The sequence below is a fragment of the Sinocyclocheilus anshuiensis genome, unplaced genomic scaffold (genome assembly GCF_001515605.1).
Source record: "Sinocyclocheilus anshuiensis isolate Anshui unplaced genomic scaffold, SAMN03320099.WGS_v1.1 scaffold166, whole genome shotgun sequence".
Taxonomy (NCBI): Eukaryota; Metazoa; Chordata; class Actinopteri; order Cypriniformes; family Cyprinidae; genus Sinocyclocheilus; species Sinocyclocheilus anshuiensis.
The window spans coordinates 442,063-457,148 of record NW_015546050.1 but is presented as its reverse complement, the minus strand read 5'-3'; the positions used below and the strand labels follow the sequence as shown (position 1 = coordinate 457,148).

The window sequence follows — 15,086 nt, the reverse complement described above, 5'->3', positions numbered from 1 at the left end:
TTTGCTGATTCTTTTTTTTTTAGGGTTTTTTGATGAATAGAATGTTCAAAACAGCAGCGAACTTCTTTTTTTTTTATGTAAAAGTCTCTATTGTCACTTTTGACTAATAGAATGTGTCCTTGCTAAATAAAAGTATTAATAAAAAGTATTGTAGTTTATATAGCCTACATAAAAATAAAGATTCAAAAATAAAAAGGTAATTGTGAAATAAAGTTTAAAAAAAAAATCATGGCTTATAAATATAGTCACATATATAAGAAACAATGTCAAATTTTTTAAAAATAAAGAAATAAAGTTGCAATTGTGAGATATGAGTATATATGAAGAGTTCATTTGCAAAAACCGATAAACGCCACTTAAAAAAAAAAAAAGAGCTGATTGCCTTGCATTATTCTCCACATATAGCGAACCCTAAACCCTAAACACGTTTTGTCAAAAAAAGCCGGTTTTGTCCACTTTCAAGGCATCGTGAGTTTACTGCAGACTGCCTGTATTCAGGTCAGGTGACAAGGCTGCCAGTCTCTTTGAAAAGACATGCTAGCTGAGAGGAGTTTTATCAAAGCTGCCTAAAAGTGATCGAGGATGGATCATTTCGACGAACTTGATGAACCCGTGATATCTTCTTCAGGGCGAAAAAGGAAAACAAAAGCTGAAACGTTTTCACGGAACCTTGCAAAAGCAGTTACAATGGTGAGGGAAAAGCTCCGGGTAATCACATCCGTACAGTTTATGATCACAACAACAGCAACGTTTGTCAGGTACATAGTCATCTTAGGAGATTACAAAGATTAAACAAGTGTTTTTAAACTCTAAAACATGAAAGTGGAGTTATCTGCTTTTGCTATAAAACAAACTTTTAATATGTAAAAAAAAAAAACATACTTTCAATGAACTTTAATTTTGTTAATTACCTGTATTTGTTTAAGTTATTATTACTTAATCAAAACAACCCAACTGCAGTTTGATTGATATTACTTGGAATGCGCAATAAAAAAAAACGTGATTTCTGGAAAAAAATAAAATAAAAATGGAGTTATCGGTTTTTGCAAATGAACTCTTCATATGTGACCCTGGAGCACAAAACCAGTCATAAGGGTCAATTTTCGGAAATTGAGTTTCATACATCATCTGAAAGCTGAATAAATGATCTTTCCACTGATGTATGGTTTGTTGGGATAGGGCAATATTTGGCTGAGATACAACTATTTGAAAATCTGGAATCTGAGGGTGCAAAATCAAAATATTGAGAAAATCATCTTTAAAGTTGCAAACATCAATAATTTTGACCCATACAATGTATTGTTGGCTATTGCTACAAATATACCCGAGAGACTTAAGACTGCTTTTGTGCTCCAGGGTCACAGATATATAATGTCTAAAAACACAGATCAATGTACCTTCTTATAAACAGCAGCCATGAGAGCTGTGCGTACTTTCATACCCAGGATAAAACATCGCTGGAAATACTGTTGTAGAATAACTGACTGTAAAAAAGCCACCACCAGAAGCAGCACGGCGTACAGGTAACCAGTCCATGCATGACTCGATTTGTCTTGAGTGAAGGAGATCATTAACCTGTCACAAAGCACATCTCACGTTGGGAAGCAGTCCGGCAGATTCGGAAACACCAGGTAAAGAACTAACAGGGTAATACATGATGTCCTTTTTACAAACCATAAAGTCCAAGTCTGAAGACCAGCAACAACTAAAAACTCTTGCGATACAATAAACGGTTGGCAAATGAGAAGAACGCAGAAGGCCACTTACTTGAGAAGCTGTGGGCTTGCAAATGACAGAAGGTCTTGTATCAGTTTGAAGAAGGCTGACTCTAAAAGCACACCTTTGAAGGTTTTAGCGATGGTGGGAACCAGCCAGGAATTAGGATACTCGGATTCAGAATCCTTTTTCTTCTTCTTCTTCTTCTTTTCTTTCTTCTTTCCGGTCTCCTCCTAATTAGATATTAAAATATTGTGGGTGCATCAGTCAGTGTTTGGTCCTTAGATTCGAAAAATCTTATTTACATACTACACAAACAAAGTGAAACGACCTTGTCATTTATTGAAAGAGCAATTTTATACTGTTTTAATTGAAAATTAGGGTTTCCAGTTTTAAATCCGTTCTGTTTAGTTTGTCTAAAAGATAATAACATTATTTAGTATATATATGTGACCCTGGACAACAAAACCAGTCATAAGGGTCAATTTTTCGAAATTGAGATTTATACATCATCCGAAAGCCGAATAAATAATCTTTCCATTGCTGTATGGTTTGTTAGGATAGGACAATATTTGGCTGAGATACAACTATTTGAAAATAACAGTTTTAAGTACATAACAGAAAGCATGATGCATATTTTAAAAAGACATCACACACTGTAAATTTCACTTTGTTAACGTTACTTTAAAAAATCTTGCCTCAGAAAAATCTAGTTAAAGGTGCTCGGTGTATTCAAGTTTTCATAATGGCTTCTGAGTCAACTTGAATATATTGAGCAACCTTAACTAGATTTTCTGAGGCAATACGTTTGCAAGATATGCTAAGTTTCTAAGGTAGCAAGTAATGTTAACATACTGAAATTTACAGTGCAATAAATATTACACTTTTGAAGTTGTCTTTATTTATACTAAGTAAACTAAATTAAACACTGAGTAACGAAATGTTTTTAGTTTTGTCTTAAGTTAAAATTATATTATTATAGCTAATTAGCATTTGTTTAAGGTGAAAATATGCCAAATTATTAAATTGACTTACAGTACATTTAGTAACATTCTGACTTATGTCTACAGTAAATATATTGATTAAGATGAAAAAAATTGGAATTAATTAAATCCTGACATGGAATCGTATTAAATCACTTGGAGATTAATTAATGTACTCACTTCCAAATAACTTAATTTAATGATGTTGAATTTATGTGGAAATAAAGTATGTTTGTGCTATTTTTTTTTTATCTGTAAGCAAGTTTTTTGTCTTTGGGAAAAAAAAATATGTTTGAATAATATTAAATTAAAATGTAATATTAATAAATCTAATTTGAGAAATGCTAATACATTTGGCTATAACCAATTAGACATTTATAGATTATTACTATTATTATGTTTGTTTAAGTTAGTCCAAAGTAGATTTTTTCAGCATACACTACAAATTCATCATAATCTTAGACATTGCTAGTCATTAGTAGTAATGCTGAGCGGTGTTTATACACTAATCATTCAACAACTACAGAAAACCATTGGCTTACCATAACTAGAACATCCTGACTGACTCCTTTGGCCAAGCCGTTCTGATGACCATCTTTAGTCTTTGGTTTATTTCGTTTCTTCTGCAGGCTGCTGCGGGCTTTTTTCAGCTCTATTGCCATAATGTCCTCAAACCCCTGACAGATCGCCTGAGAGGAGTCCTTCTCATTCAGATCCCACATGTCCTCCTGAACCAGAGGCCTCTTATAGCCTTTGATTACCATGCTGAGGAACACGATTCATATTATATTATGCATATGAGAGATTCATGTATTGCACATACAGTATATGAGTTGCACTAGACGGACACAACAGTGACAAAACAGATGATAAAAATGCAAAATGACGAGCAGAAGTAAACTCAGATCCACCTGTTAAACCAGTTAAAGGTGATTCTGCTGAGAAAGGTTGCTCTGGCTTCAGGATTCTGCAATGAATTAGAGAGGAAATTGTAAATTGGACAACTATGCATTTACTGCATGTTAAAGTGACAGTTCTCACACGCTCTCCGTACCATTTGTGAAATTCGCTTAACCTCGGGTGAAACATCAGCAATGGCTGATAAAACCCAGGCGATCAGCTGCAGTCCGTAGCTGATGTAGAACAAGCAGAAGCGCGGAAGATCAGCGATTTCTTCCTGAGGCGAAACATGTCAAATACAGGATTAATGCAGTAACACTCTACAATAACAGTCAATTCAGTGGCATTAGTTCATGCATTATAGGCACACTGTGGCATGCACTAGTAATAAACAGCAATGCTTTATAGCATTGGTCAATATTAATTCACAGATCAATCATTGTTCATTCATGATGTTCTTAATACATTAACAAATGTCAGTTTATAAAACCCAAGTCATCTCTTTTCAAAGTACACATTTCAAAGTGGCTTTACAGTAATTCATAATGTTTATGTTTATAATACGTTGAAGCGTATGTCTCATATAGCCAGATATAGTGAGAATATGGAGGAAAAACAGCTCAATTTTATTCCGAGACTCAAACTGAGCAAAAATATGAATTTGGTGCAAATGCTGATATGTCTATGATGAAATTCTGATGCTTGTGCTGTAAATCAATGAGATCTTTATAACAGTAGAGCAGATACTGACATAAACTGATCTAAATATCAGTCGTCACTCTATATCTCCAATAATATGTCCTAGTAAGATGAGATTGAAATGATCCAAACATATAATGCAGCGCTGATTGAGAGCTGAAGAAACAAACGTTCAGCACCTTGTTCAGTGCATCTCTCAGTAAGGTCTGGAACTGGAAGACGGCACACAACACCTGAAGCAGCCAGAACACGAAGAGACTCCCAGAGTCCACAGCTCTCGGCCTGCGCCGCACAGACTCCTGGCACAGCATCACAACTATCTACACGAACACAAACCGCTTACCATGTGAGCATCTGAAATATTGACTCTGCATTCAATGTAGTGTATGCATGCGTTACCCATGAGACGGCGAACAGAACCGGATTGGTGTAGAGCACCGCTGGGTGTTTCTGAGCTGAGGAATCACTCGACGGCCCATAATCCTCAGCGAGAGTGAGAGCCAGCTCCGCTATCGCTGTCAGAAACAGCAGGCCAGACACAACCTTTAGCACAACAAAAACAGTGCTAGGATGTGAGCGCGCCAATCATTCAGACAAATGTTAAAAGTTGCAAAACACTGGATCGCACTGCTAAAGAACTTGATTTTGGGGTTTTGATTAAATTATAAAGCTGAAATCTTTATCTACCATTAGTTAATTTAAAAGGGAGACGCAACTGAACATTCCACAGTCACAAATTATTATTTATATAGTCATAAATATGACTTGCACTGCTATATGAAGGCGAAATGCAACCCATTTTGTCAAAATCAGACTAGCCAAACCTAAAGGAATATTTCACTCAGAATTTATAAAATCTCATGACCGACTCCTCCTTATTACAAATAGGGCTGGGAAAATAAATCGATGCATCGCGAATCGAGAAATGACTCAGCATCGATTCTGAGATTTTCTGAATGCATCGCGATTCTTTCTCGAGTCGATTCTGAGCTTAGTTTTGAACAGCAGATGGCGCTGCATGCTTTAGAAACAGCTGTAAAAATTCATAAAATTCGAGAAGGTTGAAGCGAATTACAAAGGTGTTCACAGTGGGCTGTGTTTACATGTGCAAGTACATTTAACCACTTACATGACTCACAAGCGCTCTTCTTCCTGAGCATTTGAGTGTGTGCTTAAAAACCTGCCTAGAGCGTCATCTGCTGTTAAAAACTAAGCTCAGAATCAATTCCAGAGGAATCGCGATGCATTCTGAAAATCGAAGAATCGATCCACGAATCGATTCCGCATCGATTTATCGTCCCAGCCCTAATTCCAAATCAGTATGAATTTCTCTTTTCAGTGGAATACAAAAGAGAATATTTTGAAGAGCGTTTCAGCTGTTTCAGCACCTAACAATCATGGGGTGAATTTGGTTCAACAAGGGTAAGAGTAAATGAGGACTGATTTGTTATTTCAGGGTGAACTCTCCTTTAAAGTCAGCTTGAAACAGAGGTTGTGATCATCTTTTCATCCCTATTGTGACATATATCCGAGTGAAACATCGTCTCTTGATGTCCACGATGCAGAGAAACGATGAGTGAGCTGATACTACGAGTGTTGAGATTTGACTGAAGCAGGCATTATTTTAACATTTTAATAAATGTGACTTACTGTCTTCTATATTGCATACATGGCTTCAGTAAGTAGTTTCCACTTGTTGTTTTAAAATGACTGTTATTGAATTATTAACTTCACCTGTTTGGAGATGTAGAGTTTTGAGAGCGGAGCTTTAGCTGCTTTCTTGCAGAGATTAGCAACGTGCCACGGAGCACAAAGCCACAGGAAAGCTAACGGAAGCCACACCAGCACCGTTTGCTCCACACATATCGGCAGATCCGGGTCGGGTGTAGAGTGTTGAGAGCGGAGCTTTGGCTGGTTTCTTACAGAGAGTTGTGAAGTGCCATGGAGCACAAAGCCACAGGAAAGCTAACGGCAGCCACACCAGCACCGTTCGCTCCACGCAGATCGTTAGATCCGGGTCCGGACTCTCCAGGTACGAGGCATTCTGACACACACACACACACACACACACACACACACACACACGAGTGAGGAAGACTGAATGAAGATTGGCAGGAGATCACCTGCAGTCTCACTGTGACTCAGTGTGTGTCGGCGTGATTTTGCTGACTCAGACTGACTGTTAATGATTACATAGATTACAGTAACACATAGACACACGCAAAACAATGTATGGCTGAAGTCATTTCATTACTACCGAAATGCAGTGCCATGAACTTTTCTCCAGAAGTTACCTATTAAGGTCATTTATTTTACAACTAGAGATGAGCTTGTTCAGACCTTTCATTCCAGGGGATATCGTGTTTTAATGTGGTTTACATCTTTGTGTTTTTGTCATTTGTGATTTCATCCCATTTTTGGGCGTCACACATTTGGCCTTTATCTTTTGATCATCAAGTATAATATTAAAGAAGCTGGGTAGACATCTTTGAGCACTGCATGTCTAATACTGTTATAAAATATAATAACCTCATAACATAGTTGAAATTTGCCATAATGTTTGCTAAAACTGCTGAATTCTTTCGTGCCACTGAATCAAATGGAGTTTCCTTTCAGCAAGACAGGACTTTTCTTTCTTTCTTTCTTTCAAAAAGTCATTCTAGGCCTTTGTCTGATTCACACAGAATTTCTATTACCAGATGCATTATTTAATTCTTTGTTTACACCAAAGTTTAATTTTACAGCTATATTTTTAAGCTTAATCCACTTCAGTATCTTAAATATTAATATATTTTTAATAAAACCACCTTCATTAAAACACCATTAATCTACAGTTATTTCACCTAAGCCTTAATTTATTTAGAATTTCTTAAAATATGTTATAAAAAATCCATACTTTGATACTGCTCAGAACCAATTGTAATGGACATAAGAAATGTGTACAAAATGATCATAAACTGAAAAAAAAAAAAGTAAACTCTAATCATTTAGAAAACAAAGCACGGTCTTATCAGTACTTGTCCCGGGAATATTATTTAACTCTGAGCAAGTTAAAATATAATTCGGTCTCTCTTTTTGTGAATATGAATCCTACAATATCCCTTTAGTATGTTGTACCGTGGTAAATAGTGAAATCTCACTGTATTATCATTCAGAACTTGAAACATGAAAATGAGAAACTCCATAAAACAGAAACTGATAAAACTTACCCAGAAAATGGAGCCGCAGTATTCCTCTAGAGCAGCAGACATGTTTCTTCCATCACACTTGACCAGCGGTAAACACAGATGATGCTTTTCTTTCACAGGACACACACACACCAGCTGACTCTCTCAGCTATAAAGTTATATTGATTCTCTAAATTCTAAAGCTATAATTCAAGTGGATAAGTTACATAATCCTTGAGTTGATCAACCCTTAACTTTTGTCTTCTATTAAACAGTCCTCTAAGAGACGTTATCCACATCGGCTGCCTCCAGCTCATCTAAGTGACAATGCTGTCTCAGAGCGTCTTGTCTGAATAAATGCATAAAAATTAGTTCAACTTTTCCCCACTTCTTCAAAAAGAAACAGCCCAGAGATCACTGTTCAGTTTTCATTACTCACCAGTCTAAAGTCCAGATGCACCATGGTCATGTACACGTTTCCCTCTTTCTGCTTCTGTCGGTTTAGGAGCGTAGGGTCGGGTTTCCTGCCATTTCCTGTCTTTCATATAAAATCATTAAAGGAACATAAACAAAGGATAGCTGCCTGTGGTTAGTGTTATGTTGGGGAGTTGTTTAGAATACCACAATTCCACTAACAAGTTAACAATGTGAGCACACACACGCACACACACATAAATAATTGTCCGTAAATTCTTCCCTCATAGATTAGATTTTGTCAGTTATGTTGTTCAAAAAGAACATCACTCTAAATGCCGCCAACATTCAACGTTCATATGAGAAGAGATTAATACCAAACAAGGTTAAGGATATAACAAAAATATACAAGCAATGTTTATACCTAAACCTAAAAATCAACTTCCAAATTCCCCAAGATGAGAGAGGTGTTTTCATAAGGTTTAATGTTTTTTCACATTATAATCTTCTGCCCACTGAAAATGTTTACAGTTAATCATTACATTAGACATGATAAGATACAGTGTGCTGACTCATTGAGGATTCAAGGGCACATCAGCATGACAGACAAAATGACAATTACACAAGAGTTTTGCTCATAACTTTTTCCCCTATGAAAATGATGTCACATAATTAGCAAGCTAGTGTTTTGTTCCCCCTACTTTAAAACAAGTAGTCAAATTAGCACTACAGGTCATGTAAGCAGTATGTATCTGCTGAGAAAACACTAAAGAATTAGAATACTGGTTTAATTCTCCCACTGTGTTACTATGCATTGCTAATAATGTTAACTATGTTCTAATTATCATAGTAATAGAGAATGCAATTCCACCCTCCCCCCACTCACAAATATATACCCCGTGTGTATGTGCAAGGGTGAATGGACATAGTTCAACTTCATAAGTGAGCTATTCATTATGAAAGACCTGAATGATAATAAATAATGCATAAAAAAATTGATATATCATAGTTGAAGCACATCTGTGTATGCACATCTGATATGTATATAGTAGGCTACTCTTTTTTTTTTTTCAGTCCAGAATATCTATACCTCACTAACTACACATGTATGTATGCAAGTATAAATAGAAAGGGAAAAAATGTTACCTAGATAACTGGATGAAAATTAACTACAGAACAATTAGATTCCTGGGTAATTCCTGTGAAAATCTGAAATCTATCAATACTTAACATAGAGAAATTAAAATTCAATTAAATACAAATGTGAAAAAAATTAGACTGCTAAATCTTCTCAAATTAATTTAAATGAAAATACCCCTCAATTGCAAATATTTATGTTACAAAAGTTTCTCCATTCTTAAAATCTTATGAACAATACTGTCATACTATTTAGTGCTACATACATTTATACACTATTATAAGTGTTTCTTTGTGTATGGGATATATTTTTAATAGAACAACAGATATCAACCCAGTCTTATTGTTGTAGGTATTCATACATACCATTTGCAGGTACAAAAACATCCTTTTTGTTTGGATTAATGCCGAAACACACAATATGATCATATTGACATTATCTAAATATAAACAAATTGACAAATATATAAATCTATATATAGTTAGTTTCATTTCTACATTTCAATATTAAAAACATAACAGGCAGATAAATGTACAGTGACAATAATTTTGGTTACAATGTACATTTATATAGATAATTCCTTTCCTAGCTCTAAACCTAACCACTTCTTTAAAATACAGTACAAAGAAAAACATAACAGACATACAAGTGTAATCACAATAATTTAGTGGCAGCACTGAGGCCACTGGAATTGAGACCTCTGGGACCACCGGATTTGGGTCCACCAGACTAGGAAGCGCTGGGACCCATGGACTTGGAAGCACTGAGATCACTGGACTTGGGAGACTTGTGACCACCAGACATGGGAGTGCTGAGACCACCAGATATGGGACCACCAGACTTGACTCTGGGACCACGGGACTTGGACAACTTGAGACCTCCGGACTTGGGTCCACCAGACTAGGAAGCGCTGGGATCCATGGACTTGGAAGTGGTGAGAACACCAGTCACGGGAGTGCTGAGACCACCAGATATGGGACCACCAGGTTTGCAAGTGCTGAGACCACCGGACTTGGGTCAACCAGACTAGGAAGCGCTGGGACCCATGGACTTGGAAGCACTGAGATTACCGGACTTGGGAGACTTGTGACCACCAGACATGGGAGTGCTGAGACCACCAAACTTGAAAGCACTGAGACCATTGGACTTGTGACTCTGGGACAACCGGACTTGGAAGACTTGAGACCTCCGGACTTGGGTCCACCAGACTTGGAAGCGCTGGGACCCATGGACTTGGAAGCGGTGAGAACACCAGATATGGGACCACCAGGCTTGCAAGTGCTGAGATCACCGAACTTGGGAGACTTAAGACCACTGGACATGGGAGTGTTGAGACCACCAGATGTGGGACCACCAAACTTTGAAACACTGAGACAACTAGACTTGTGACTTCTGGGACTAACAAACTTGGGAGACTTGAGACCTCTGGACTTGGGTCAACCAGACTAAGAAGCGCTGAGACCACTGGACTTGGAAGTGCTGAGATCACCGGTCACGGGAGTGCTGAGACCACCAGACGTGGGACCACCAGATTTGGAAATGCTGAAACCACCATACTTAACATATTTGACTTGACGTTACATCATCTCCTAACAAGACCACATAATAAGGTCTTGGTTGGTGGATGGTAAGCAAGCAATCAGCTCTTATAATCAGTGTGTTGGATGCAGGAGAAATGGGCAGGAATAAAGATCTGAGTGATTTTAACAAGGGCCAAATTGATATGGCAAGGCGACTGGGTCGGAGTATCCCTTAAAGGGGACATCGGATGCCCATTTCCAGAAGTTGGTATGATTCTTTAGGGTCTTCATGAAATGTCTGCAACATACTTCGGTTAAAATTCCTCAATAGTCGTGTACAACAACACACTTTTTACCCTGTCAAAAACAGCTCTGATCACAGCGACCCGTTTCGGTGCATGTCTCTTTAAATGCTAATGAGCTCTTCTCACCCCGCCCCTCTTTTCCATGGAAGAGGAAAGGCGATTTGCAAATAATCATAAGAAATATAAAGTGTGAGACTTACTTCTTCTGGAGGTGCAGCTAGATTACGAACAGTGGGTACTGATCCATCTTTGAGTTTTAACTTTTTAGTAAAATCTGCCTTGAATTGTCCCTTGTTCAAAAAGCAGTTTGGTGTAAAATGATTTGCGCAGACATAAACACATTTAGGTAGAACGGGGGGCGCATTCCCTTCAAAAACAAAAGTAATCCACTGCATCTTCAGCGGCTCAGATGTTGGGAGTAAATGACAACTGCTATGTTCATTATTACATCCAGCAACAAAACACCTCAATCGCTTAGGAGTCATTCTTGTCTACACCTGCTCTGGCATCGAAACAATGGCGGACTGTTTACAGCTCACTGAGGGCAGGTCTATGCTAAAACGGCAGTGTCCGTCAACAGTCGTGGGAGGGGCCTGTGCAAAGTGACGTCACTTGGCCAAGAATCTGTGAACGGCTTGCTCAAAGAAAGCGTTTAGTATTTGTGGGGATTTAAAAACAAGTACTGGGTGGATTTTTATCATTATAGGGTGGTTGTGTTCGCACACTGCCAACACACAATTAAGTTCAAACACCATGTAAAAGTGAATTTTGCATCCGATGTCCCCTTTAAGCAGTGTGACTTGTGGGTTGCTTCCGGTCAGCAGTGGTGAGAATTTACCAACAGTGGTCCAATGAGAGACAAAGCACAAAATGGCAAAAGGGTGTTGAACACCCAATGCTCATCGATACACAAGGGAAATGAAGGCTATTCCATCTGGTGTGAGCCAACAGACGGTCTACTGTGGCATAAGTCACACACAATTTTAATGATGGTTATGGGAGGAATGTGTAACAAAACACAGTTGCGTATGGGGCTGCGTAGTCGCAGACCAATCAGAGTGCTTATGATGACCCATGTCCACCACTGAAAGCACCTACAATAGGCATATGGAGTGTCGGAACTGGGCCTTGGAGCAATGGAAGAAGGTCACCTGGTCCGATAAGTCCTATTATCAGTTACATTATGTGGATGGCTGTGTGGACATGTGTTGCAGACCAGGCACACCCCTTTATGGCAATGGTCTTCACAAGTGGCCTCTTTCGGCAGGATAATGAACCCTGCTCACTGCGCACATTGTTCAGGAATGGTTTGAAGAACATGATTAAGAGTTTAGATTGTTGCCTTGGCCTCCAAATTCCCCAGATCTCAGTCCAGTTGAGTATCTGTGGGATGTGCTGGACCAACAAGTCTGATCCATGTCGGCTCCAATTTGTAACTTACAGGACTGCTGCTAATGTCTTGGTGCCAGATACCACAGGACACTTTCAGGGATCTTGTACACCGATGACCCAGCAGAAAGGGAAGGAGGATTTGAGATAGAGTGGGAGGGAAAGAGTTTTGTAGCGGGAAAAAATCTCTGTGGCGGAGGGTAGTTAGAATTCTTATGAGATAATAGTTATTCTGTCTCTCCACCAGATCCGGGCACAACACATTGGTTTTGTCTGATACCTAAAACCAGTTAACACTGCATTTGGTCTGGTATCCACAAATATCATTAACTGTTTCTATCAGCCTGAAGGTAGACAGTGGAAGCCGTGGAAGAGCAGCAAGCAACAGACAAATTTCTGATAAAAATGAACCGAGTTGAATGAATAATCTTAAATGCGTCTGTTTCACTTATCAGCCAAACTTCATCTGACCATACATTCAGTGTTGAAAATCAATGGAAAACTACTGCTTCATAACATCGTCCCGTGACATTAAAAACCTCTAACTGGAGACAGTCCCATACCTCTAACCCATGTAGACAAATATCGCTTTAACCCACACAAGTGCAAGTTTAAACAACATTAGTAAGCAATGCAAAAGTAAAATAATAGGCAATAATAAAGCAGAACAAAATGTATAGTCGATTAAAATGAGAGGGTACAATCCTGTTCATTTGCTATATTGCACAGTTTATTCTCGGCAGGCTCTCAGTTTCTGCTTCTTTCTGCACTTTTTCTCAATCAGATACACGTGTGCACTTTGTTTTTACTTTTTCCTGTTGTTGTCCATTTCTGCTTGTTTTGGTAATTAATACATTTTCACCTTTTGATTATTACCATAGCCTGTGTTCTCACTGTCGTCATTCTGCATGTTAAAGTGAAATTATTTTCTGGGATTCATTTTAACCCAGCAGTATGGTAATTTCGATTCCATGTGTCTGCGCCGCAACAGCTAAAGTTTGTCGAGTACACTGGACGTTACAAAGCGACCGTTGAAAATCATTTGAAATTTGTGTCAATACGTCATAAATAGATCGCAGCAGCAGTTTTCTGTGGGGGATTTGTCGTGCCGCGCCGCATCCAGTGTAGACCATAGATATGTATATAGGCCTATCTATGGTGTAGACAGCATCACTGATTATGATTTCTATAGTATTTTGTCGTGCCGCACCACTCGCGTCCGGTGTAGAGGTGGTGTAACATTGGTTTTGCTTTTGTTTCACAGAACTAATCGTTGCCTGGGTTGCGTACATATGGAGGTGGTGTAACATTGGTTTTGCTTTTGTTTCACAGAACTAATCGTTGCCTGGGTTGCGTACGTATGTGTGGGGCGGAGCTATCAAAATAGGGCCGAGACCCTTTTGGGGTAGGGGCGTGTTTGTTTCGGTGATTTCAAATGTCAACATTGGCTACCAGAAATCACTTACCCCACCTTTAAGTAAAAAAAAATAAAAAATACATGTTGGGTCATTTAACCCAACCCAGCACTTGGCTGTTTTTAACCCAGTATTTTCAGTCAGAAAACGGAAGACGGTGACCCTGAATGGTCTCAACAAAAATAATTGATAAAAGTTACTAGATAATAAGCAGTGGGAACACCTACTAGCAACCCGACACAGTGACAAAGTTAAGTTGGTGTGAATGGGCCGGCCCCTACACAAAATATTACCAATGCATTAAATAAGTTACTTACCTGTGAATGCAGCTGTTTCCTGCTGAACCCACGGGTCACATTCTAGATAAATGCACAAACCACTCAAAAATATTAGTCAAACTGATCTCAGTTACAAAAAATGTTCAAAACAAATTACACAAAATTGCATAAAGTTCTAAATGTTTTTTTTTATTGAATTAAAGAGAGAATATTAGAAGATAAAAGAAAGTAGTATGAACATATGCCATGGCTCAAGAGAGGATTTTATTTCACACCTGCAAAATTGTTTAAAATCTAAACAAAAGTGCTACTGATCTTGACACATTTCAAGTTTTTAATTTTGTTTCAACTTCATTGTAAATTGTTACACAGTAGATTCACATGAATATACTACATATTGAGGAATTACAAGAGTGTCCCTCATGTCCTGCTGTACAGGTCTTATTGATTTCTGTAGATATAAATGAATGATGCTCCACGTATCCTAGAGTATGTTCTTCGCAATGGCGTTCAGCGTACGTACTTTAGTCACATCAGCCACTTTTACTGCATATTCTGGTATGGACAGAGAGCCTCCCATACTCACATTAGAATTCCTATAGAAGAAAGCATAAACATAAACCAAGTCCTTACAAAAAAGCTTTAAAATCAACACAATTCTTATTTTAAAGGGGTGGTTGATTGCGATTTCACTTTTTTAACGTCAGTTAGTGTGTAATGTTGCTGTTTGAGCATAAATTGAACGATACTTTTTTTCGATACCAATTTTATGAAATCAATTTTAACAAGATTACATTATCTAAAAAAAAGACTTTGGTTTTATTTTTCAGCTTGTTGATGTTTATACAAACTCAAAGACTCATCTCCTCAGACACTGCACAAAGGAACAAAATGTAACGAACACAATAAATCAGTGCAAATAGTTTTAATAAAGCTCAAATAGTCTTCAGTTTACACATCTGTTAGGCTACATTTACACTAGTGCGTGTTCGTTTTAAAACGCATAGCTCAGACAGAATCATAATTTCTATTCATTTTCCACTGATTTACTGATGAGCATGAGCAGCTTCCAGCGCTGTCTGCCTGTGTTGTCGCTGTTCTGACTCAGAGGTAATAACATATTTAATTTCAGCAACATTACATGGCCAAAACACACATTAGA

General features: G+C 38.0%; 2 protein-coding genes across 4 annotated transcripts in view; both read right to left on the bottom strand.

Annotated features, from left to right (window-relative positions):
• Positions 1–8,246, bottom strand: part of abcc2 (ATP binding cassette subfamily C member 2) — a 27,111-nt gene extending 18,865 nt beyond the window's left edge. The window contains exons 1-11 of one of the 2 annotated variants that reach the window (XM_016500328.1): positions 7,905–8,246; positions 7,508–7,814; positions 6,322–6,342; positions 6,033–6,182; positions 4,698–4,841; positions 4,478–4,618; positions 3,754–3,876; positions 3,611–3,666; positions 3,242–3,464; positions 1,768–1,949; positions 1,398–1,575 (exon numbers count right to left, since the gene is read on the bottom strand). In XM_016500328.1, coding sequence (XP_016355814.1) covers positions 1,398–1,575; positions 1,768–1,949; positions 3,242–3,464; positions 3,611–3,666; positions 3,754–3,876; positions 4,478–4,618; positions 4,698–4,841; positions 6,033–6,182; positions 6,322–6,342; positions 7,508–7,549 — 1,260 coding nt within the window. In that variant the 5' untranslated portion in view covers positions 7,550–7,814; positions 7,905–8,246. Of the gene's footprint in view, positions 1–1,397; positions 1,576–1,767; positions 1,950–3,241; positions 3,465–3,610; positions 3,667–3,753; positions 3,877–4,477; positions 4,619–4,697; positions 4,842–6,032; positions 6,183–6,321; positions 6,343–7,507 lie in introns of both variants that reach the window. The other variant, XM_016500327.1, reaches the window with a different exon arrangement.
• A 5,925-nt stretch (positions 8,247–14,171) lies between these two features.
• cutc (cutC copper transporter homolog (E. coli)) overlaps positions 14,172–15,086 on the bottom strand; it is a 13,490-nt gene continuing 12,575 nt past the window's right edge. For both annotated transcript variants that reach the window (XM_016500301.1, XM_016500302.1), the window contains exon 9: positions 14,172–14,520. In XM_016500301.1, coding sequence (XP_016355787.1) covers positions 14,409–14,520 — 112 coding nt within the window. In that variant the 3' untranslated portion in view covers positions 14,172–14,408. The remainder of the gene's footprint in view (positions 14,521–15,086) is intronic.